Source organism: Colletes latitarsis, chromosome 10 (assembly GCF_051014445.1).
Source record: "Colletes latitarsis isolate SP2378_abdomen chromosome 10, iyColLati1, whole genome shotgun sequence".
In the NCBI taxonomy this organism is placed as follows: domain Eukaryota; kingdom Metazoa; phylum Arthropoda; class Insecta; order Hymenoptera; family Colletidae; genus Colletes; species Colletes latitarsis.
Genome location: NC_135143.1, coordinates 5,231,447 through 5,259,051, shown reverse-complemented (window position 1 = coordinate 5,259,051; position 27,605 = coordinate 5,231,447). Strand labels below are relative to the sequence as shown.

General features: G+C 33.2%; 1 protein-coding gene across 9 annotated transcripts in view; it reads left to right on the top strand.

Annotated features, from left to right (window-relative positions):
* Positions 1 to 27,605, top strand: part of Synd (protein kinase C and casein kinase substrate in neurons protein Synd) — a 160,333-nt gene that overhangs the window by 116,853 nt on the left and 15,875 nt on the right. For 6 of the 9 annotated variants that reach the window (XM_076774749.1, XM_076774745.1, XM_076774740.1 and 3 more), the window contains 4 exons: positions 20,535 to 20,926; positions 21,269 to 21,457; positions 22,712 to 22,732; positions 26,226 to 26,237. In XM_076774749.1, the coding sequence (XP_076630864.1) occupies positions 20,564 to 20,926; positions 21,269 to 21,457; positions 22,712 to 22,732; positions 26,226 to 26,237 (585 nt within the window). In that variant the 5' untranslated portion in view covers positions 20,535 to 20,563. The remainder of the gene's footprint in view (positions 1 to 20,534; positions 20,927 to 21,268; positions 21,458 to 22,711; positions 22,733 to 26,225; positions 26,238 to 27,605) is intronic. The other 3 variants (XM_076774747.1, XM_076774746.1, XM_076774748.1) reach the window with 3 other exon arrangements.

The window sequence follows — 27,605 nt, the reverse complement described above, 5'->3', positions numbered from 1 at the left end:
TACATTTTATTAAAATATTTGAAGTTCCGTACATTCTTACATATCATACAAATTTTTTAACTATAGATTCTATCTAGCGAAACTATTCTATATTCGCAACCAATTATCTTGGTATTGCTTGCAATAAAGGGTCATTCCCCGCGAGTAATACGATTATTATTGGCAGCTGAAAAACATGCTCCTGAGGAGTACGCACAGTTCCAAAGATTCTGTCCATACTACCACAGATGCCTGGAAGGCACGAAGTGGGTTGGTAGAAGTAGATTAGTGACGTGCATTCTACCAAACGGAAGCCTCGGGGCTTCCGTGCATTTGAATAGTATGAAGAGAATCTTTTGAACCGAGTGTATCCCTCAAAGGCATTCTTCTCATGTGCCAATGAGACTAGGTCTCACCACGAGGCGGTTACTCCGAGTGGAACTATGGCTTCATCTATCTGCCTTTCTTTGCTTTACACGCGTTATTTTTACAATTGAGATTACACGACTAAAAAGATAAAAGAAATTAAAGCTCCTTCGATCTGTTCTGTTTTGAAATCCTTTTTCTTGCCGCGACTAAAAGATTCAATTGCATCTATTGTTTGCACCGAACACCATGCTTTTAAATGCTCTAATCGAAGCACATTTTTCTTCTTTACAAGAAAGTGTTAAGGAATTTGTGCCTTAAAACTACTATTTTAAAAATTGTTGCAATTTAAAGATACCTTAGGCCATTTACTTGCCGAAATTAATTGTTGTTGGAACTATAATTTCCCAACAGTTGGTCAGGGAGGCGACATGAACGCCTCTAGCAGTGATTTTTTTATTTGTTTCCTAACCTTAGTTCTTTTTCTTAACCTCTTAAAGCAAACGTGCTTGCTCAGATTGTTTAATTGATCAAAGCACTGCCCGCACAATAATTATAGATAAAACTAACATAATTCAATTTTTATTAAATTTCCCAATATATTTCCAAATATGGTATCTAAATATCTTAAATATTTTGGTGAGTGTATTTTATTAAAATTGAGTTTGCACTGTCGAGTCGTGTGGGCGAGACCCGTTATTAACACTCAAAGAGTTAATTAATACAAGTCTTCGTAGTAAAGTGCCATATGTTTTTCTTTACCATGAAATATTATCGTGCTTTTCTATACAGTATGCTTTACAATTTCTCCAAATATCATTCTCAAATTCGTTTGAAAAAAGCATATAAATCAGACTTATTTGTCTATTTTATTCGTTCGTCGAATGGCGCTGATCCTAAAAAAAGTTTTAACCAATATATGTATAAATAGACTCGTTTTATTTCGTACCAGAAAAATTGAAATTCAATATAGTATAATGCAAACAATGTCCATGATATTTGAGTTTCAGAAGTTGAAAGGTAGACAGAGATGTACCAGAACTTTTTAACAAAGAATTGCACGTATATTTCATTTCAATGTATGATGTTACGACTCAACTGCATTTCGTTATTAAACTAATATTTCCGCAAGCAGAAATTGACAATTTAACAGCGATAATTTCCGGGAATAACTAGTAAGAACAACAAATAACCCGATATTTTGAACAGTTCATATTTGTTTATAATTAACGAAAAGTCACGACAGAACATTAATTCTACAGCTCGCAATACGCCGGCATCTGTAAATGAAATACTGCAATAGCAATTTATCATCATTAGTGGATTACAGATTTCATTACGTTCCTGAATTTATGTTCGGAGTTGGCGTACGTGATCCCTTAAATTTTACTATTCGATCGAAGTAAACAGGAAAATGGTGGTTGATTTTTCTCAAAGCAATGCAAATCAAATGTTTATGCATTGCTATTTTTATAAAACATTTTTGTTAGTGCTATTAGACGGCCAATTCGGTGGGTTACTTTTGTGTAGGAAAAAGAAAGTTTTTTTTATAGTCATAATCTAATGGCGATTAAATTCCAGACTACAGAACGAAATAAATTGCTCAATATATTTCTTTTATTCGTAATACAATAAATATTCGAATCTCAACGTTCTACCATCAAAATCACGTGTTTAACACTTTGAAAAATCAATTCTCAAGTTAAGACGTTGAGGGAAATAAATTGTGATAGAATCTGTGAAACAAATTTTAGGTTATGTAGCTTACAATGGTCTAAAATCATAATTTTACTTTTGCAGAATATTATACGGTTTTGATCTGGCAGTGAACATGTTAATAGTTGTTAAAACGCACTGTGGTTTTAAATTTCCTCCAATTCGACGTCTATCATATTATATTCCATTTAAAGAAACGCGGTTAAATTGCGATTCGTTCGAAAATAATAATTTGCCAATCTTCGCTTGACCAATTTTGATGAACTTTAGAAAATCTAAGTTGCATTTTTCGATTTTTAAAATTCAACAATGACTTCTGGGGTTTTTGTACGAGATTGTTTTATTAAAGAAGTATAGTGAGGTTATGTGTCAGTGGTTGGTAGACGTACAGCGGGGGTGGGGATACCGAGTGGTAGAACAACTGCGTGTCACATTGCCTCGTGCGGGTAATATCGGAAGTCTTTATGTGTTTTATAGTATTTCACGTTAATTAAATCCTTTGTTCTTACAATTATGTTGTGTTATTATCATTGGCCCTAATAGTTCTTGTCCTCTTAATTGAGTCTTCTTATCTTCTTCGAACAGTTCAAGCACTAACCTGTGTACTATTTGAAGTGGTTATCTCATTGTTAGCAGCAACATTACTTACAAAACGAAAACAATTCTCTCGCACAATTGATGAATCTGACGATTCATTTTCAGTGTTGTTTTCCGTGGTTTACCGCTTTTCGATTGATCGCAGCACATACCCTTTGAAACTTTATAACAGGTTTGTTCACCAAACCGTTTGTGCTTAATTCACTAGATTTGTTATTTCGACAAATGTTTCATTTTGTTTTTGTAACCTTACAATTTATTCCCTCTCGTTTTCTAGTAAATTTTTCCATTTACCTATACTTTGTTCTTGCGTAGATGATTTTTAACACGTTCTCTGTCAGATCAAAACAGTATAATATTTTGCAAAAGTGAAACTTTTATTTTAAACCATTCTAAACTACATAACCTAAAATTTGTTTCAATACTTATTTTTGTAACCTTGTTAAAATTCACAAATTCACTAGATTTGCTATTTCGACAAATGTTTCATTTTGTTTTCGTAACCTTACAATTTGTACCCTTTCGTTTTCTAGTAAATTTTTCAATTTACCCATATTTTGTTCTTGCGTAGATGATTTTTAACACGTTTTCTGCCAAATCAAAACAGTATAATATTTTTATTTTAAACCATTATAAGCTACATAACCTAAAATTTGTTTCGGTACTTATTTTTGTAACCTTGTTAAAATTCACAAATTCACTAGATTTGCTATTTCGACAAATGTTTCATTTTGTTTTCGTAACCTTACAATTCAATCCCTTTTGTTTTCTAATAAATTCTTCAATTTACCCATACTTTATTCTTGCGTAGATGATTTTTTAATACGTTCATTGTACCAAATCAAAACAGTATAATATTTCGCAAAAGTAAAATTTTTATTTTAAACCAGTGTAAGCTACATAACCTAAAATTTGTTTCGGTAATTATTTTTGTAACCTTGTTAAAATTCACAAATTCACTAGATTTGCTATTTCGACAAATGTTTCATTTTGTTTTCGTAACCTTACAATTCAATCCCTTTTGTTTTCTAATAAATTCTTCAATTTACCCATACTTTATTCTTGCGTAGATGATTTTTTAACACGTGCATTGTACCACATCAAATCAGTATAATATTTCGCAAAAGTAAAATTTTTATTTCAGACCATTGTAAGCTACATAACCTAAAATTTGTTTCAGTATTTATTTTTGTAACCTTGTTAAAATTTACAAATTCTATCCAAATTTATTTTCCTCGACGTGTCTTAATTTGAGAATTCTTTTTTTAGTATCATAGTGGTAAATCCTGTCACCCATATATGGGGTGGCGTGGCAGTGAAAGCGTTAAGTAACAAAAACACACTAGTGTACGGATTAATACAATAATAGTCCACTAGTTTATTGTCGGAATGATAAAAATAGGAATTTGAGAAAGTCGTGTTTCATACATTTTTTAAAAAATATTTGAAAGAATAGGCAGGACGATTTTCTTGTTATACACGTATCGTTTCAAGCGATCTGTATGATGAATTAAGATTTACAATGTTGTTTTACATATTCATTGGAACAGCTTCACAGTTACGATTCTTTTTATGCGTGGCTTCCTGTATGTTGTCGCTGCGTAGTTAGGGAGAAATAGGTCAGAGGGTTTATTTCCGACTGGTCCGAAAAGATGAGACGTATAGTACTTGGTACAAAAGGAATTCGATACACGTAAAGTCCTTATGTCTTTCTCGGTGATTCGTGTATGAGGTCGCTTTTAAGGCCATCCATTTCCTCGGCCGTCGTATTCTCAGTATTGTTCATAGCGTTTCGTGACACGAGTTCCCATCTCGAGATTTGTGATCTCTAGAAATCATTTGTGTCTTGGCTAACAATTTCTGTAAGTAGTTTTCGCTCTCTTTTCCTTTGTCTCGTTAATATTTCGTGCGCTCATTCGCTTGGACGGACGAATGCGTGTACTATAAACAGTTTTATAACTTACGTTCTAGAGATCACCATTTGATCTGCAAAATGCAATCATTCGATTACTACAGTGAGCATCAATATAAAATTAACACTTGAAATTTTCAACTTCTCTTTGAAATAATTTGAAAGGTATGAAAGAAAACAGGAAAAAGGTGTTTGGTATTGAAAGCTCAATTTGTCTTCTATAAAAAGCATACATTTTTTTTAGTAATAATTTAACAGTAAGTAAACATATAATGCAAAGAACAAAAAAGTCCCTTTTCCTTGAGTCAATATAAAGTTAATACCCCTGCTTTTATGTACATAATTATAACTATTGCAACAATTTCTGGTTATGTTGGCATCACTGTTTAGTAATATGATCTTGGGAAATCCCCGTATTTTGTTTCCATGTTAAAACAATAGAAGGAGATACTATTTGGTTAATCTCGAAATGAGTAAACGAACAACTGTTGACGAGTGTCAAATAATAATCGAAATGCATATAAATAGACAGTCCTTAAGAGAAATTGCTAAAGTTATGCAAAGAAGCCATGTAGCTGTGAAAAAGATCATTGACAAATATAATAATTTTGGATTATTAAGTAATATTGATCATAAACGGCGACCAAAAAAACTAAAAAACTCAATGAGAATGATGTGAGCTAAATTTTCAAAAAAGTAAAAAAAAATTCTTTTTCGAGCGCTGTAAAAATAGCGGAAGATCTGAGTAATCTAAAGGAAGAAACGGTCAGTGCAAGTACAATCCGTAGAACACTGAATAGAGCAGGGTTATTTGGAAGAGTTCCGAGGAAGAAGCCAATGATTTCTGAGGTGAATCGGAAGAAACGGTTACAGTATGCTAAAAACCACTTCAAATATAATGAATCTTTCTGGAACGATGTTCTCTTCACCGATGAGAGTAAATTTGAAATGTATCAAGACAGAAAACCGCCGAAAATATGGAGAAGTAGAAATAGTGCTTCGCAGGAACAGAACTTAGTCTATACAGTCAAACATGGAGGGGGATCTGCGATGGTCTGAGGGTGTATGGCTGCTTCTGGGGTTGAAAATCTCGTGTTCATTGAAGATGGAATGAAAAAGGCGGATTACGTTGAAATATTGCGGAGAAACTTAGAGCCTTCCATTACGAAATTGAATTTATCAACAACATGGACATTTCAAAGTAACAACGATCCGAAGCATACATCACGCATGGCAAAGGAATGGCTTCTTTGCAGGATACCAAAACAATTAAAACATCCTCCGCAATCCCCAGAAAAATACGAAAAAGAGAGATGACAACGTCGAAAGAAACTCTCAAGGAAGTCATTTTAGAAGAATGGAATCAAATTCCAGCAAACTATACATCTTCGTTGGTCAAATCTATGAGAAATAGATTGACCGAAGTTGTAAAAAATAGCGGACGTTCAACAAAATATTAATATCACAAAAAAAAAAAAGGAAAAATTGTTATTGATACCTACAGATGTTAACTTTATATTGACTTAAAGAAAAGGGACTTTTTCTGTTCTTTGCATCATATGTTTGCTTATTATTAAATTATTACTAAAAATAATGTATATTTTTTATAGAAGACAAATTGAGCTTTCAATACCATACACCTTTTTCCTGTTTTCTTTCATACCTTTTAAATTATTTCAAAGAGAAATTGAAAATTTCAAGTGATAACTTTATATTAACACTCACTGGTACATAAACTGAATATTTGGTGTATTAAACTAGGATATAATTGAAATGTTAATTGTTTATTCAATTGTATTCCTTTATAGAATTTGCATGTATGCCGGAAGAATAGCATTAATGGTCGAAAACGTTCATCAAAATCACTGAATTAAAAAATGGTTTACTCTGACCATACAAAGGTTTTATAAAATTATATAGAATAGATTCTTGATTGTCCAAATTAATTTTAAGGGCACGATGCTCGAACAACCAATTTTCTCGAATAATTGAAGGATCGAATTTTCACAAGGAGGAAAGCATCACTAATTATAGAATATTCTACTTTCATTACTGTCGATGTAGAATATGAAAACTTTGGAATGAAAATTTAGCAATTACTGTTCGTCGTCCTCCTTTCTCAATCTTTCTCGCCTACCAGCTGACATATTCTTCTCATACCTGAATATTTCTGAAATAACATTATATGTATAAAATAAATTTCAAATAAAATATTACATCAATCCATAATTCATTCATTTTCCAATAAATGAAACATCATAAAGTAATTGTTGCTCTTTGGCTACTACGTAGTAACAAAGTATAAATTGTGTTGAAATAGGTTTGGCATAGCTTTTCTAGAGATTATAAGAAAGTCAGGAATGAAAGTCCCATCAAAATCGGTCTAGTGGTTTTTAAGATTATTAAGGTCAATCGTTCGTAATTTATATCTCTCTAAAAGAATTGGTATCGATGTAGATTAAGCAAACATTACTAATTCAACAAAGTAAAATAAACTGTACATAATCTAGAAATGCATAGAGGTCAATCGAGGCTAGAAGTTCTTCCAGAGTCGATAGAATTTCAATCCAGTTATGGAAAAGTGTATTTTTTTCGTCGTAACCCTTTTACTTACAAGTAGAAAGGTGAACGTACGCGCAAGTTCATTTACTGTACTCGACCTATAAATATAAAAAAATATAAAAATAACGTCCTCGTGTAACCCAGTTACGGCAGACGATGTTATTTTTGCACCAGAAGTTTAAACTTTTAATGCTCTTGCCGTTACTATATAATAATCTTACATTTCGTCATTTTCTTGTTTATTGAGACGTTAGTCATGTTTATTTATATCTTATCACATTTTTTCCGTACGCTTGCAATCGACAATCCTACTGACATATTATCGAGAACAGCAAATATGATATCATCGATATCAACAGTGATCAGAAAATTGCTAATAAAATTGTTAATACTATTTCTTTTTTTATACATCAGTAATTCCAAGAAACTTTTGTACTTAAAGAATGAGAAATAAGTCTAGTGTAACTAATAACTTAAATAACGAAACTAATATTTTATCAATGTTTCATAAAAACAAAAATTTAGTAGTTCATTACACTTTCTCCATCACGAATTATATCGAAAATTCAATTTTGCATATTAGCAAGATTTCGTATAATATTTTAATCTACAGTATTCTAAGCTTTAATAATCGCAAGGTTTAATTTGAATGTTCGAAAGTTGTTGATATATTACAAAATAATTTTGGTGTGGGCATCATCTTTACTCTAATAATATGCAAAGATTTTACAATGCCTCGATGTATCGTACACTTTGAAACATTTAATTTGCCCTCGTTTTTAATATCGATCAACGACTGTGGAATTAGAAATCGCTCAAGTTATTTTTTGTTTGTCTCAAGGAGACAGTTTCTTAGGCCGACATGGACGCTTTTTCTGTCCATGATTACGCCATTTAGTAATGTAATCCACAATTGCACTCTTCGAACGACCAATCTTTTTTATCCTTTGCTTTCAGTATGTTTGCTACGATGCATTTTCCCTTTTAAACTAACACTTACGTATAGGTATATATAGAGTGTTTGGCCAACCCTGAGAAAAATTGTAATGAGAGATTCTAGAGGCCAAAATAAGACAAAAATCAAGAATACCAATTTGTTGGTGAAGGCTTCGTTAAACAGTTATTAACGTTTAAAGTTCCGACCGTACTGAATTTTTTTCTCGAAAATGCACAAGATTTCGGGGGTATATCTATTCACCAAAAATGATTGTAATTGACCCCCGCAACCAAAAATAATTTTTCCAGAACGATTTGAAATTTTATTTTTTCGCCGAAAAATTTAGGCACCCCCTGTCGATTTTTCTTAAAAATTCCTGTTTCATTTTTAGTAATTTTGTATGACGCCCCACAGAAAAGTTGTCTAATACTTTCTTGTAGGTATCCATGAGCTCTACTTCAGAAAAAAGTTTCATTGAAATATATTCACAATTGTAGCAGTTATGGCTGTTTGAAAATTGGACCATTTTTATGAGGGTTTTCTCATTTTGCAATGTCAAGGAACAACTTTTCGAATATGTTTAGAATTTCTACATATTCTACACTAAAATATGCGTCGTTTGCTTTTTTAAACATTAAAATCGTCCAATTCGTTCAGAAGTTATGACGTTTTAAAGATTCGCATGAAAATTCGGGCAGACATTCCTGGCCAGAAATTATATTTTCGGTAAGGAATTTTTTTCTCGAAACTGAGTAGGATTTCGGGGGTATGTATAATGACCAAAAATGATTGTAATTGCCCACTGTAACTAAATATAATTTTTTTAGAACGATTTGAAATTTTTTAATTTTGCCGAAAAATTTCAGCACATACTCGAATTTTTTTCTCAAAAGTGCGTAGGATTTCGAAGGTATGTCTCTTCACCAAAAATGTTTGTAATTGACCCCGCAACCGAAAATAATTTTTTCAGAATTACTTCAAATTGTTTAATTTAATTTTTTAATAACTTTTTAGGGAAGCCTCAATCAAGAAATTGATATTCTTGACTTTCGTCTTATGTTAGCCTCTAGAATCTCGCATTAAAATTTTCCCATCGTAATCTTTTCTGAAACTATCGAAATACCTAAATATAAATGGGTTAGTATATTTACGATACGCACTGTAGTTTTCGTTCTTTTTTTGCAAATTTTGTTTCAAAATAACCGGGTTAACATTTTAATCTGGAAAGTGATCACCTTCTGCATTTACACATTTTTATCACCTGTCGAACAAGTGACGAATGCCTTCGTGGAAGAAAGTTGGTGGTTTCGCTTCGATGAAGTCATCCATGCATTTCTTTGCATCGTCTAACATTATCAAGCGAGAATCGGCCAGATGATGTTGTTAGGACCTGAATAAATAGTAGTTAAAACCAGATCTGGACTATAAGCCACACGCAGCAACACTTGGCATCTTAACGCATTGATGAACTCCTTCATCTCCTTCGCAGTATGTGGTCGTGCGTTGTCATCGAGCAGTACCATTTACCAAAAAGTATTCATACATTGACTAATTACGACTAAAATGCTGAATAGTAATGTTTATTAAACAATATTTTTTAAACAAACACGTTACATGTATTCTTCAAAGTCTGTAGAACAAAAATGTCAAGTAAACAAAAGAAATATTTATATTGTTTATATAAATATCAAGAAAAATGAACAAAATGAGAGAAATGAATGCGCAATAAGTATTCGCACAGTTCTATTGCCATTATCAAGTGTATAAGTAATTTAAACATTTGTAATAAAAACAATAAATAATTGTAAAATTAATATCTCCCATAAGCAATGAGGGTACGAATACTTATGGGATTAACATGCACGTGTTCTATTTTTGTTTAAGAATAAATACTACTAACGGATCTATTTCTTCTGAACGCTGGGCAAAAGTATTGGACAGCTCGTTTTCTAGAAACAGAACGAACCGTTGCGTCTTCGTATTCTGCCACGGCTGTGTAGCAATCCTTAGACGTTCGGTTATCCTTGAGCCTGTAGTCGTCCATGAAAGCAATAATAAGTTCTTCTTAACTTGCAAATAACTTCTTCGGTAGTAATAATGCTAGAATCAACTAATCAGCGCAAGTCGTGGCGCCTGCAAGATCTCTGGTGTACTGTGCTTATCGAGCTGGTAGGGCAACATTCCACCGTTCGGAATGACCGTACTCATTCCTCCGTGGTCTCCTGCGAGCACTGAAAGGATTCTCCTCGAAGGTGCAGTGCCGTCTGGTTGCATCTCTGCCAGCAGTGTGTCTGTGAACGTGAGAGGTGAAACAGGAAACCGTTTCGTTCACCTGTTCCTCGCGACGCCGAAAATTGAACTCCACGGAACCTTGATCTGACCTTCTCCTCCACGATGAACATTAAAGGCCCTCGGCTGGCCTGGCAGCATTCCTCAGCCCACGCTTGTTCTTCTCCTTCTCTTTATTCTTCTTCTTCCTCGTTTTTTAGTTTCTTTTTGCCCATTTTCCTCGCTTTCTACTCGTTTTTCTTCGTTTATTTACAGTTATCGCGCGTTGACACGCTTCTTCTTTTTTTAGCCTGCATGAAACTAAGGCGATATTGCAGTCTAGAACTTCGAAAAAATCGATTTTTTTTTATTTCATTTTCATTTAAAAAATGCTGATGGTAAAGAAGTTTCAATATAGCTCGTTACAGGAAATCTCGATGACGTGCACTGCTTTGTTTTGTAAAATTAAATTCAAAGTTAAATATACATATAATATACAGGGTGTTCGTCCTCCCTTGGGAAAAATTTTAATGGGAGATTCTAGAGGCCAAAATAAGACGAAAATTAAGAATATCAATTTCTGGTCTGAGGCTTTGTTAAAAAGTTATTAAAAAATGTCAAATCGTTCTGGAAAAATTATTTTTGGTTACGGGGGTCAATTACAATCATTTTTGGTGAATAAACATACCCCCGAAATTCTACGCATTTTCGAGAAAAAAATTCAGTACGGGCGGAACTTTAAACAACAAATTGATATTCTTAATTTTCGTCTTATTTTGGCCTCTAGAATCTTCCATTAAAATTTTTCCCAAGAGTGGTCGAACACCCTGTATATTTGCATCTGTACAACGTAGATTTAGAAAAGGGTTATTAAAATCCAGAAATTATAAATGTTAGTTTTAGAGTGCTGCAATCCCACATATTTCTCAATTTGATTTTATTTGATCAGTTGTATTGCATTCTGATTCACTCTCGATTCTCATAGATAAACGCAATTAACGAGACTTTTACACATATCATGCAACTATATTATATCAGAAGGTGTACAAACCCGTAAATAAATAAATACTCGGAATAATGTATATCCTTTTAGAAATAAATTTAAAAAAAAGAAACAGTTCATTCAGCGTGGGAATATTACTCAGAAAATTTTTAAGAAGGAAATAATTTTACGTTTATAAATTGTTTTATACGATGCGAATACGTTTATAGTATGTAGAGTCCGTACACATATTATGCTCATTAGAATTCACCGTATGTAAATTACTATAGAAGACAATTGTACCGTGCGCCATTATATTACGATTTTACTTCACCGTACAACCGACTCGTAGGTATTTGCATTTCATTACTCAGCACAAATTTAAAAGTATTGTTTGGCAGTATTCGTGCTGCAAAGTATGCAAATTCCAAACAAATAGAATTACTCATAAAAGAGTGACGTGACTTTTGTTTTTCTATTATTATAAATGATATAACTTTTGTCTGGGAAACGCTATTAAAAGTGAACTGATCGAATGAATAAACTTGTTTATTTGTGGGTATATTCTAGAAGTACTATAATGGATGGTGATTCTGTAGTTGAAAGCGAGTGCATAGAGTGCATCGTCTGAAGTGTCTCTAGAATTAGAGCCAAGACCAATTGTTCCAGAGTTATTGGATATGTAGTACCATCAGCAAGTAGAATGTGGACACTGACGAATCATGTTTACTTAATGGCAGGCCACACGAAGGCTGACTAAAATGTATGATCTATTAAAACTTGCAATTCCTCCGTAAACCAGAGATAAATAAAATTTTATTCGATTAATAGATAACCAACAAGGAGGAACGAAGTACCATAAAAATTCTTTTCTCGATAAGAAATTCCTGAAATGAAAAGGCGACGTGTAATTGCTTAGTGGAAGATCTTTACGTCTTCAGCAATCTCTCGTATGATAAAACGACGATTAGCAAGGATTTTTTCGCAGAGTTAAAGACTGCTTCTTCATCACTAATTTCATTCTATAAGGTGTTTGCGTTAAATTTGACCAGCATTTTTCTCGCAAATGGTAAATATATGAAAAAAACGAAACAGGAAAAAATTTTAATATTTTCTATGTACGGTAACACGAATGATACCGATTTTTTATAAGTGCAATATCTTTTGAAAAACGAGGGTGACCTTTTTTTTTAAATTGAATGATATACATTTTTTTGTCAAAACAAGTTGCACGTATAAAAAATCGGTATCGTTTATTTTATTATGCGTAAAAAATGTTAAAATTTTTCCCTCTTTCGTATTTTTCATATACTCACTGTATAATAAGAAACCAATAAGATGGACGTATAGTAATTTATTCGTGACGTTTATTCGATCGAATAGCCAAATTTTTATTTGTAATTTAAATCTGTATTTTTATTTAACGAGTAACGGATAAACGATTGTTCGTTGTTCAGATAGTGTTGTGTTGACACCTCTCGAACTCGTCAGTAGAGGGACCGCTCTCTCACAAGTACTCGACCAACCTATTGTTACATACAGGGTGTTCGGCCACCCTCGAGAAAAATTTTAATAAGGGATTCTAGAGGCCAAAATAAGACGAAAATCAAGAATACCAATTTGTTGATGAAGGCTTCGTTAAACAGTTATTAACGTTTAAAGTTCCGACCGTACTGAATTTTTTTCTCGAAAATGCACAAGATTTCGGGGGTATATCTATTCACCAAAAATGATTGTAATTGATCCCTACAATCGAAAATAATTTTTCCAAAACAATTCGAAATTTTTTTTTCCGTCGAAAAATTCCACACCTCGTATTTTTTTCTAGACACTGGGTAGAATTTCGGGGGTATGTCTATTCACCAAAAATGATTGGAATTGATCCCCGCAACCGAAAATAATTTTTTCAGAATTAATTAAAAATTTTTTTTTTCGTCGAAAAATTTAAGCACCTACCCCCTGTCGATTTTTCTTAAAAATTCCTTTTTCAGTTTTGATAATTTTATTTGACGCCCTACAGAAAAGTTGTCTAATACTTTTTTATAGGTACCCATGAGTTCTACTTCAGAAAAAAGTTTCATTGAAATATATTCACAATTGTAGGAGTTATGGCTGTTTGAAAGTTGGACCATTTTTATAGAGTTTTTCTCATTTTACGGTGTCAAGGACCAGCTTCTCGAATATTTTTGCGATTTGTACATATTCTCCGCCAAAATACACGTAGTTTGCTTTTTTAAACATTAAAATCGTCCAATCCGTTCAGAAGTTATGACGTTTTAAAGATTCACATGAAAATTCGGGCAGACATTTCTGGTCAGAAATTATATTTTTGGTAAGGACTTTTTTTCTCGAAACTGAATAGGATTTCGGGGATATGTCTGTTGACCAAAAATGCTTACAATTGACCCCTGCTACTAAAAATAATTTTTCCAAGACGATTCGAAAGTCTTTTTTTTCACCCAAAACTTTCAGCACTTACTCGAATTTTTTTCTGGAAAGTGGGTAGGATTTCGGGTGTATATATAATGACCAAAAATGCTTGCAATTGACCCCCGCAACCGAAAATAATTTTTCCAGAACGATTTGAAATTTTTGAATTTAATTGTTAATAACTTTCTAACGAAGCCTCCATCGACAAATTGGTATACTCGATTTTCGTCTTATTTTGGCCTCCAGAATCCTCTATTAAAATTTTTCCCAGGGGTGACCGAACACCCTGTATACACTCTTCGACTGATGAATCCACTAGCAGGTCCAAGACGAAACACGCCCCTCTTTTTCTTCTTTTTTCTTTAGCTATCTCGCTTACTCACTTCCTGCATACAGTAAGCCATCACAGTGTGTAATAAGTCCGTTCACCTCAATGACGGTACTTTATTACTTTATTATAAACATATATCGCACAACAAGACGATTAATAGCGGAAGATAAGTATTCACAATTGACATTAGAAAAGTTAATCGTGCAATTACTATTATAACACAATAATTAAAGCACTCAAGCAATCGTCGCTGAAAGCAATTCATAGTTTCTATAAGTTTCTGGCTGTCGCAACTACTAATTTATTCAGTGCTCTGATCAACTGGTTACCAAATAAAGACCAACCAACGAATCATTTTAGCAGTATTTGGCCTCGAACTTTTCAAACATCCATCGAAGATGCAACGCTATAGTAAATACTAAAAAGGCAAAATTTCACGTTAATTGCCTGGAACGACATACGGAAACGTTGGCAATTCGTGTTTGCCGTAGTTATCCAACTAAATTAATCGCTACGTTTCCACAACCAGATAATAAACTTCGCTTTCACGCAAAGTGAATGCTTTTCACCTAGGCAAATCATAAATATCCAAATGACCATATTTCGTATTAATTACCTCGAACGATACAGAATCATTGATTTCGTGTTTAACGTTGCTCTGAAAATTAATTAACTGCCACGTATCTACGATGAGGTAACAAGCTTCATTCCATGTGCGCTGAATTAATTCAATGCACGGATCTACGAATGAGAAAGAATGACGGATGCCATTTAGATATGTCTAGTAGCTGTTGACATAACCGTTATAACAGTGCAATTGTGCATTTGACCCTTGGAATATCGACACAATGTGGCCCCATTAACGGCTGCTTTGTTTCAATGAAAGAGCTGTGCTTGCAATCCGAGTATCTTGATTACAGCGTGTTAACGAACCATTGGACTTTGGTAGTGTCGAGTCAATTTTGTAATTTCTATCATGGTATCTACCATGATATACAGGGTGTTCGGCCACCCGTGGGAAAAATTTTAATAGAGGATTCTAGAGGCCAAAATAAGACGAAAATCAAGAATACCAATTTGTTGATAGAGGCTTCGTTAAAAAGTTATTAACAATTAAATTCAAAAATTTCAAATCGTCTTAGAAAAATTATTTTTAGTTGCAGGGGTCAATTGCAAGCATTTTTGGTCAATAGACATACCCCCGAAATCCTACTCAGTTTCGAGAAAAAATTCCTTACCGAAAATATAATTTCTGGCCAGAAATGTCTGCCCGAATTTTCATGCGTATCTTTAAAGCGTCATAACTTCTGAACGGATTGGACGATTTTAATGTTTAAAAAAGCAAATTACGTGTATTTTGGTGGAGAATATGTACAAATCGCAAAAATATTCGAAAAGTTGGTCATTGACCCCGCAAAATGAGAAAAACGCCATAAAAATGGTCCAATTTTCAAACAGCCATAACTCCTACAATTGTGAATATATTTCAATGAAACTTTTTTCTGAAGTAGAGCTCATGGGTACCTACAAAAAAGTATTAGACCACTTTTCTATAGGACGTCAAACAAAATTACTAAAAATGAAAAAGTAATTTTGAAGAAAAATCGATGGGGTGTAGGTGCCTAAATTTTTCGACGAAAAAAAAAATTTTTAATTAATTCTGAAAAAATTATTTTCTGTTACGGGGGTCAATTACAATCACTTTTGGTGAATAGACATACCCCCGAAATCCTACCCACTTTCTAGAAAAAAATTCGAGGAGGTGTGAAATTTTTCGACGGAAAAAAGAAATTTCAAATCGTTTTGGAAAAATTCTTTTCGAGTGCGGGGGTCAATTACAATCATTTTTGGTAAATAGACCTACCCCCGAAATCCTACTCACTTCCTGGGAAAAAATTCTGTACGGGCGGAACTTTAAACATCAATAACTTTTTAACGGATCCTTGATCAACAAATTAGTATTCTTGATTTTCGTCTTATTTTGGCCTCTAGAATCTCCCATTCAAATTTTTCCCAGGTGTGGCCGAACACCCTGTATAATATAATTTTACAACACAGTCGTTAAAATAGTGCAAAACATATTACGCAAAACAATACAGTGACTACAAATAAGTTTCTATCAATATTCCTATAAATAATAGTAGAAGACTAACGAAAATTTTCAACGACTATACAAGGTACACCAAATAGACACAAGCTGTTTTCTTAGAATCTAATAAAAATGTGGACTTCTTTTTTTTTTTAATTAAATGGTTCAAAGTGTTTCAAATTGTATTCATGAAATATGAATCGACATTGTATTACGAACTAATTAAATCGCTTTTTTCTGTGAGGAAAATTACAGTATTTTGTAAAGCAAATTATAATAAAAGTGCTAATCATTGCGATAACAATATTTTATATAAGAAGAATTCCGAGGAGGAAATAAGAATTTCTTCGTGTTCTGTGAGCTTCTTACAGTTTACTCTTAATCATCACTTCTTATTAAAATTATATTTACGACTTCGTTCCAGATCTTCAATTTTCTTGCTAACCATTGCTCCGTAGACTAGATTACTTTCCGAGAGAAGTAAGAAAACAAATTCCATTTGCGTTTCTTCCATACTGGGAGGAGTCTACAATAATTCACGGGACAGTGATTCTCGTCCCTGGATTTAATTCCTCTCTACTTTCTCTGAAGCTTTCGACTGGACATTTCTTGGCAAACTCTCGATAATACGTGCACGTAACAGTCTATCGTACATCTTCCATACAAATTCTGCCCCAAACTTTGCTCTAGAAACATAGTTCGGCAATATACGCCTATATTTATCATAAACTCGAATAACAAGTGTTTTCTTTTTAGACATTTTATCATTTTGTTTTATTGCTGTCCTTTGAATTTAATCATTGACGCTTATACAGGGTGGATCACCACATATTATCATCTAGATTAGTCATTATTATTACGCGTAACGAAAAATATTTTTTAACATAAATAGGTTAATGCTTCTTTGTCAAAAATATCAAACTGATCCAATAAAAAATGTATGATTCCATTAAAAAAACTTTAATGACCATATGTCCTTTATACGTTCACCTATAAGAAAACTAGTATCATTAGCCATGACCCACCCTCTATTGTATTGTATACATTTTTAATTGCAGAATGGATCAAACATATAAAATAAGATCTTAGTAAAAATACAAATCATCTGTCTAAAAAGATTTAATAAAGCCAATGTAAATTATGTGAATTATTGATAGACGAATAATTCCTTTAATGCTCCTAATTAAATCAACCTGGTCAATCGTTACGATCATTTATAATTAAATTGTATTTGGTTTCGTTTCTACAAATTTGGCGTCCAACTATACTAAAGAAATTATTTAAAAAGAATCGTTAACTTATATGGATATCAAACACTGTTTTTTGAATGTTTCGTTAAAACATTTGAAACTCTCGGTGAGACTAAAACGATTTTAAATTGAGTTTTAAAAAATTGAATATAAAATACAACTGTGGACTATTCCGGATAATAAGAAACGTGCTGAAGAGTGTGAACTACCTATATTTCCTTTCGCGTATTAGAAACGACTAACTGGGCTAACCTACTAGGCAATTAAGGACACTCTGACGATTATGCGTAAATGGCTGAACAACGTACCTACAATGTCATCATAAAGTGATTGTTAAATTTTCACATTCGTCGCAGAAGGAAACTGATCGTCACTATTGTTATCATTGACCACCTACCATAACAATAAGAAGTAATTCCATAAAGATATAAAGATATTCTTATTTGTTCATTACGTTTTTCTTTGATTGTAAAACAATAAACGAAAATTATTATTTACGACGTTTCGATCAAAAGATAATAAATTTATAGTACAATGAAACATAAAAGCGGAATATAGTATCTTAAATACACTGGTAGACAAAATTATAAGACACCCTGAAAATGATTGGTTTAGGTACTTAATATCATAGTTAATGAAAATACATTTTTTAATAACATTTTCATAAGTTTTGCAAAAAATAATAACAAGTTCCTAATTTATTCGAAAATAATACAATTTTGTTTGGACAAAATTATAAGACACAGCTTAAAAAAACAAAAGAATGTGCGAAATTTCAGAAAATTTTCAGACACTTTGAAATGTTAATAATGTGTAGTGTCTCCTTTATTTTGAACAACTTCGATCATTTGTTTCTGTAGACTTTAATATAAATTTTTTATATACTTTCAGAATTGCTACCTTCAAATCATTAAAATTATTATATTGTCTACCAATAAATCAAAACATTACATTTCTTGGAAGTGCTTAAATGTTTTGCGTTTGTTTACATCGTGGTAGAGTTCAAGAAATACCAATCTTCTATGTTTTCATCGTTCTTGCTATGTATACAAGCTTTTACATATATTTAAAAAAAATAAAAGTTTTATAATTTTGCCCACCAGTGTAACTATATGAAAATAAATTTTAATTGAAATGACTCAAAATTTTTAAAAATACTTCTCTTACTATAATATGTACATTATACCATAGCAAAGTTCGGATTTAATTCAGATTATTGATTTAGTTTTCATTTACGTATTTAATGGAGGACTTAAATTTTATTTCAAACATTTTTATAATTGATTACTTTGTGTTTCTTTCTTAATTATTGCAAAATTAATTATTTGTCCGGTGATAGGGGTGGCTACAGTAATTGGGTCTCTTACCGAGTAAGACACCCTATCCTTGCTCACAATGGATCGATCCATAGTCTGGTTCAGTTACTAGAATTACCCTGCATAAATAAAAGTCAATTGTGGCTATCGTTTATTACCGCATCATGTGAAAACGGCTGGAGGAATCGCGACGAAACTGGAACGTATCCATGGAGTAGTTCAACTTAAAATATAAGCTACGTAACAGTGCCAAGAGAAGGGGTTGTGGGTGGCGCTAAGAAAATGGCTATGTTCCATATCCCGCTTGCAATTGATTTTACAGCAAACGTACATATAACTAAAGTCGTCGTTAATATTAAATTTTAATTTACAAATGCAAACTATTCGTAAAAATTAAGTTGTTTCGTGACTCTTTTAAACAAGAACTAAAGTTGGTACAAAATAATGTTTAATGTAAACACATTTTGGCATGATCAAAATGTTCATTGGAAATATCGAAGAAAGTTGTAGAAAATGTGTTAGAGTTTATAAATTATTCACTGAATTGTGTTTTAAATAGAATTTCTCGTAATCGAGATATCGACCCGACTCTTTCTACTTTTAATATGTGTCATGAAGATGATTCATAGTTGTCGCGTAGGCTCAGCAATTGCTGTGACATAACAAATGATAAGATATAAATCCAATCCAACGGCTTATGTAGTTGAATAACAAAACGTTCCAGTTTTTAGCCTTGCGCAAACGAAGTCAGACGAATAAAACTAATTTTATCATCGCTATAATAATTTGCTAAAATTTTCTTTGTTAGAATTTCTATGGATAGTATTGATCTCCAAATGGGAATTTTTTAAATTAAATGGATACATATTATTTTTAAAATGTATTTCACGAGTTCTAATAAAGAATTTTATAAAAATTGCATGAAAAAGAAGTTTGCAGTTTAGTGAGTTAAATTAACCTTATAAATTTGTTTGTGGGCATGGAAACTAGAACGTTACATTTTATATTTACACAATCTGATTTTCAATTTCGCTATCGTGTTGAAAATAAGACAAGTAATTATTTGTATCAATCGCGCGGAATTGGACGTAGAATCGGGACAATCGTCGGTATGTAACCTAATTAACTGTTCGTACGGAGACAATTTCCTCTGAACGAAAACAGATAACGAGATTTACAACGACCTTTGAATTTCTAACCGATATTGAGGATACAACAGTAAGACTTTCTCGAAATTATATCTAAACTTTCTGAAAAATAGAATGTTGGCCTCTAATGTTGGTTTATCAATGTTTTTTTCAAGTGTTATGCCAATCGATCAACTAGAACTTGAAATACCATGACAACTATGTGGAAAAATATGGTTTCGAAAAAATGGCGTTTAAAGTTTTACAACTTCGTTAATTTTGCAAATCTAGCAATATCCGTCGATAAACTTCCATAGAGCATTTAAACAATGATCGTAATGCTTTCAGAGTTTAGTCGTATATTATACAACCATATTTTTGTAGCAAATAATGTATCTTATCCAGAGGCGGATTTAAGTATAGGCTAAGAGTAGCTAACTTAGGGCGGCGGTTTTTCAATTTCAAAGAGAAAAAATGTTAAATCGTTTTAAATAAAAAATAATATGTTTCCATAAAAAGTACTTTCGAATCTAGCATTGTAAGTTTGTATGGTCCTCCTCCATCTACTCTTTTCTTTCGTTGTGGGGTGGCAAAAACTTAAATCCACCTCGCATCCCACCATCGTATCCTCGCCGTGACAAATAACATTACGGTTTGTATCTCTGGTTCCAGGTGAAAGGAATTTCTCGACTTAGGCTAGGATGTCACATCACAGCGACGATAACATGCTCATAGCAACCTCAGACTCCTTCTGGGAGCCTGGCAACTACAAACGAACGACCAAGAGAATCGAAGACGGACATAAGCTCTGCGACAGCTTAATAGCTCTGGTTCAAGAGAGGGCGGAGATCGAAAAGAGCTATGCCAAAGCGTTGAAAAATTGGTCGAAGAATTGGAACGACAAGATCGAGAAAGGCCCCGAATATGGAACCACCGAAGCAGCGTGGAAAGGCGTTCTCGTTGAATCCGACAGGCTATGTGATCTTCATCTCAGGGTCAAAGAAAATCTCTGTAACGACATCATTCAGCAAGTGAAAACGTGGCAAAAAGACACCTATCACAAGGTGTGTGTATTGCTCGATAAATGTTTCTTGCGGTGTATGTAATAACTACCGCGAATATTTATGGAGATATAATATGCATAAATAGTATATTTTCAATATCACCTTGGACTTAATCACAAATTAATATACACTATTTTTCTACAATAAGAGGCCCTATTTAATGAAATGACAATTTTGGGCAGTTTCTTATTTAGTCTAGATAATATTCACGTTTTATAGAATATATGATTGTGCTTGCGACACTTAAAAATTATGAAATTCAATATAGCGAATCCACACGATGTCCATTAAATATGCTTGTAAAAATTTATTAATCTTAACGAGAATCTGGGTTCGTTGCAGTCGATGATGACACTGAAAGAACGGAAGGAGATGGAGGACGCTTTTAAAAAAGCACAAAAACCATGGGTGAAGCTTTTACAAAAGGTCGAGAAAGCCAAGTCAGAGTATCACAATAGCTGTAAAACAGAGCGAACTGCCGCTAACATGGAGAGGAACGCATCGGCTGACAGTTCACTTTCGCCAGACCAGGTAAAACAACAGTAAACCTCTCTGTTCCTCGTTCTCTATGTCGATTACAGTAATGAAAAGTTACACCATCGTTGCTCATTCATTATCGACGACCAGCGCAATTGTTACGTTACCTACTTATCTAAGTCACAGTCACAGTCACGTTCGCTTTTAAAAGGTTTCTCGAAGCGACGATGCTTTGAATCAAATAGATTACCTATGAGTTTCGAAAACATAAATCGTACTCTGCTCGAAATAATTTAATTTTTTAGCTATCAAGGCAAACAAGATGGAGATACCACAAATCGGCTAGCTTGGATTCTTTCCGCAAAAAAAATGCTAATACGATTGGACTACCAATCGTTCACGACAATTTGCAATTTACAGTTAATGTCACGGTACTTTCACATTCATTGCTTTATACAGAGTGTTCGGTCACCCGTGGGAAAAAATTTAATGGGAGATTTTAGAGGTCAAAATAAGACGAAAATCAAGAATACAAACTTGTTAATTGAGGCTTCGTTAAAAAGTTATTAACGATTAAAGTTCCGCCTGTAGAACGGCAATCTGCGTGCGCGCGATAGTGGTTCTCACTCAACATGAGGAACTCTACTTAGTGACGTATAAACAGCCTTACAGTTTTCTGAGTGAGAACCACTATCGCGCGCATGCAGATTGCCGTTCTACAGGCAGAACTTTAATCGTTAATAACTTTTTAACGAAGTCTCAAACAACAAATTGGCATTCTTGATTTTCGTCTTATTTTGACCTCCGGAATCTCTCATTAACAGTTTTATTCAAAGTGTTCCGCTCTAATTTTCAAACACACGTACATGGTGTAACTGAAATACAGGACGTACTTGAAGTGATACAACTTGTAATCGATTGAACCATTTAAAAACAGTGAATACAGCTTGTACATTAGCTTGTAAATACATTAGAATCGTAATCTCTGATAATAAATTTGTCGCCCTAAATCATCCAGATACAAGATTTAATAATTTTGAGCAGTGTACTGTTGCTGACAGAAACTTGAAACGTGCGAACGTATAGAAATTGAAATGTAACATTATTCAGTTTCTTTTATATTAAATGAAATATATGTTTGCAAAGAGTACACCATAACAAAATTCTTTTGTAAGCGACGATATTCTTGACAGAACATGCACACACAATTGCATATAATGATATCATGTGTACATATGTGTCTCGATCACACAATCGCGGCTCAACATACAGTAGATACAGTTGTTCTTTAGTCAGTATTATTTACAGATGGCCCGAGGCTCAGAAAACGTATGTTAACAAATCTCGTGATATCTTACCAAAATTTGCATGTTTTGTTGTTGTTGTTCTCAACATTTATGAACATATCTATTTTTCTCGTATCACGGAGTGCTTCTAGATCTTCGTAAACGTCCAAATGAGTTATTTCTGTACATTACGGTCATGGAATTGAAAATAAATGTTACGTTTCTTGCTTGATTTGTTTAACAATTGAATGTACTAATTACAAACTACAGTACCGCTCGTAAGTATACGAACGATTTCAGACGTTCGAAAAAGTAAAGACTTATCGATAGCAACCTATAGTTATTCGCTTATATTTGTTTTGTATTGCGATTACATTTTTAAATCGAATGTACAATCATTATAATAATAGTTTTTTTGGCAATAATTAGGGTTTAATATCTGTAGAAATATTTTTCTTCGAAATGTCTTGTATATTCTTAATGTTAGGACAATGGACTGATTTCAAATAAACACTCCCTACGATTTCACGAATATTTAAGAGTATTGCATTTACAGACAGAAATGTAAGACCACTGAAAAAACCTGAAATAAAGCGTTTTCTTGCGATTTTTTTTTTTTTGATGGATGGAAAAGTAAGAGGATAATAATATTCAAGAATGTTATTAACCATGTCGTTAAATGTTAACAAAAAGTATTTGTTTAAAAATAGTGCAAAGTGACGACGCTGGAGCCATTATTGCCACTAGAGCACGCGACCAATAGAAGCACGGCGCCCAGCCTGCGAGTTTTAAACTCTTTCTAACACTTAACATCCCGCGTAACAAGGAACAGTCCTATATAAAAGCAAATCTATTTATTATTATTCGCTGCTCTCCTTATTTTGAATTGGTTTAAAAAATACAGACCTCTGAAGTTTACGATTTTTGTAAAAATAGGTTGTACTTGGGAATTTTTATCTCGGAAACTATTTATCATATTAAGATGCTTTTTCAGTTTTATTTGGAAAGGATTGACTTTTCTAAATAAATTTTGTTCTGAACGAAGAATCAGTTTTTCAACGTCAAAAATTATAAATAAATTTTTATTTTTTAAATACCGGTTTAAAGTCGCGTTTTTAAAAATTTGGAAAAAATACTATCGAGTTCTTTGGACTTTTCTCTATCGATTTGGCATGAAAACTGTTTTACAAAAAGAAACGTATTTTAAGAAAGCTTAAAACGATATTCCCATGTAATCAATTTCGTGAGTCATTGTACTTTCAGTGAGAATGAATATCCTCTTTCCCATAGTGATTTCGCCATTCCTCTACCTTCGAAGTTATTTGAATGAATAGGGACAAGCTGGCGTCCTTAAAAGGATGGCGTGGTCTCCTCCAGTCAAGGAGCACTTGTGAGATAAGCTAGATAGGCGGGCAAAAGCAATATTACCTACAAGCAACGAAAATATATGGCAGAAGTTGCAAAAAACCTGGAACGAAATGTCGTAGGAAACGTTAATGAAATTAGTTCAGCCAACGCCGAGAATATACAAGGCTATAATTAGAGGAAAGAGCGGGCATAAGTCATTTCGACCAAGACCGAGCATTAATTATTATTCCAAAATACAACATTGCAATTATTACATATACATATGTTCGGCCACCCCTGGAAAAAATTTTAATAGAGGATTCTAGAGGCCAAAATAAGACGAAAATCAAGAATACCAATTTGTTGATGGAGGCTTCGTTAAAAAGTTATTAACAATTAAATTCAAAAATTTCAAATCGTTCTGGAAAAATTATTTTCGGTTGCGGGGATCAATTACAATCATTTTTGGTGAATACACATACTTCCGAAATCCTATCCACTTTCGAGAAAACAATTCGAGTAAGTGCTGAAAGTTTTGGTTGGAAAAAAAGTCTTTCGAATCGTCGTGGAAAAATTATTTTTAATTGCACGGGTCAATTGCAAGCATTTTTGGTCAACAGACATACCCCCGAAATCCTACTCAGTTTCGAGAAAAAAATTCCTTACCGAAAATATAATTCCTGAAAAGAAATGTCTGCCCGAATTTTCGTACGAATTTTTAACACGCCATAACTTCTGAACGCATTGGACGATTTTAATGTTTAAAAAAGCAAACTACGCGTATTTTAGCGGAGAATATGTACAAATCGCAAAAATATTCGAAAAGTTGGTCCTTCACCCCGCAAAATGAGAAAAACGCTATAAAAATGGTCCAATTTTCAAACAACCAAACCTCCTACCATAGTGAATATATTTCAATGAAACTTTTTTCTGGAGCAGAGCTCATGGGTACCTAGAAAAAAGTATTAGACCACTTTTCTGTAGGGCGTCAAACAAAATTACTAAAAATGAAAAAGTAATTTTGAAGAAAAATCGAAGGGGGTCGTGCCTAAATTTTTCGACGAAAAAAAAAGTTTTTAATTAATTCTGAAAAAATTATTTTCAATTATGTAAGGAATTAGTGGACTGGGTGACTGGAAGAAAAGTTAAAGGTGCACTATTGTCAAAATCAACGTAATTTATATTTTACTAATGACAAGTGGCTCATACCATAGCCTGGAATGAACTGAACTTTCGTCTTCCGCGAGGAGGGGTGTACGACTGTGTGCCCCTTTGCTAATCTTCTCGACATTTTTCTATTGATGAGGTCACGGGTGACACGTAACAATGCGAGATCATGGCGGTCAGTGGCCGGTGATCCGTTTCTATCGCGTTATTTCCCGCTAAGCCATATCAATGTTCATGGAAGTGAATCGAAAGCGTTAAGATTGGCTGGATGTCAGGATATTTCCTTACAATTAAACGATATAATAGTAATATAAAACAAATGTAAATAATAAATATCAGTTACTACGAAAAAAAAGGTTTTCTATGGAGATCCTCATGGACACCCCAATACTCCTGTAGCTCGGCGGAGGGGGAGGGGTTTGTACTTGTAAAACGTTACAGAGTCCCCCGCCATTACTACGAACAAACTTTTCCCAACTCGTGAAACCGTTCTAATATTTATGAGCGGTAGTTTGTACCAATATTTTTATATTTTCGATAACATGTGACTGATTATAACAAAGTAATTACATGCTTGGTAGATAAGTAATATATGTTTTGTATCGATTTTATACGATGTAATGCAAGAACTGCGTCTTTCGAGTCGAAACTTTTCTATCAGAATATCTCATCGCAGAAAAAGTATATCGATCATATTCATAGAAATTAGTTATTGCACCATGTAATCGCTATACGTCTCACGCATTTTTATCGCAAAAAATTTAGAAAATATTTTCCAAGACTATTTTCGACATATTGTTGCACGTGTCACTTTTGGAAAAATGAATAATCGCCCGCGAGAGGCGATCTTCTGAAAAAAGGCTACCGACGTTTTTAGATGACAGTATGTGGATGTGGTGCATGGGTCCTCAGAAAACGAAAATCCTTTAGGAATTCTAAAATAGGAGACATTCAGCTTGTATGTATAACGATATTGCATGCGGCATGTATGTTAATTAACATTCTCTCATTTTTCGTTACAGAAAGCTCTGCTGGTAAGCAAATCCTCTATATCTTGCTGTCTTGTATAACAATAATTATACGGAGCAAACATCGAGCTTCTATACATATATGTATAAACAATTAGAAGATCATAATTTTAAATAACTATAAAGGGAATACATGAAATTTTGGGGTGAACAGAAATAATGAGTATTTAGAATTGTAAAGTTTTTACCAAATGTTTAACAGGAGTGATTACCGTTTATCCATACTATACAAATCAGGATTGATATACAGGGTGTTTGGCCACCACTGGGAAAAATTTTAATGGGGGATTCTAGAGGACAAAATAAGACGAAAATCAAAAATATCAATTTCTTGATTAAGGCTTCGTTAAACAATTATTAAAGAATTAAATTAAAAAATTTCAAATCATTCTGGAAAAATTATTTTCGGTTGCGGAGGTCAATTGCAATCAATTTTAGTCAATAGACATACCCTCGAAATCCTAACAATTTTCGAGAAAAAAATTCCTTACCGAAAATATAATTTCAGGCTAGAAATGTCACTACAAAATTTCGTGCATATCTTTAAAACGTCATAACTTTCGAACGGATTGAAGGATTTTAATGTTTCAAAATGCAAATAACGCGTATTTTAGTGAAGAATATGTAGAAATTCTAACAATATTGAAAATGGTCCAATTTTTAAACAGCCATAACTCCTACAATAGTAAAGGTATCTCATTGAAATTTTTTTGTGAAGCAGAGCCCATGGGCACCTACAAAAAAGTATTAGACAACATTTCCGTATAGGGCCAAACAAATTTATTAAAAATGAAAAAGGAATTTTTAAGACAAATCGACAAGGGGTGGGCGCCTAAATTTTTTGACAATAAACAAAATTTAAAATCGTTCTAGAAAAATTATTTTTGGTTACGGGGGTCAATTACAATCATTTTTGGTCAGTACATATACCCCCGAATTCCTACACACTTTCGAGAAAAAAATTCGAGTAGGTGCTGAAATTGTTTGGCGAAATTAAAAAGTTTCAAATCATTCTGGAAAAATTATTTTCGGTTGCGGAGGTCAGTTACAATCATTTCTGGTGAATAGACATATCCCCAAAATCCTACGTCCTTTCGAGAAAAAAATTCTTTACCGAAAATATACTGTGCGGCCAGAAATATTTCCCCGAGATTTCATGCATATGTTTAAAAAATCATAACTTCTGGACAGATTGAAGGATTTTAATGGTTCAAAATGCAAACAGTGAGTATTAATTGCATGCAGCTGTTCGCAAATTGTCGTTCTACAAGCGGAACTTTAATCGTTAATAACTTTTTAACGAAGCCTCCATCAACAAATTTGTAGTCTTGATTTTCGTCTTATTTTGACCTCTAGAATCTCCCATTAAAATTT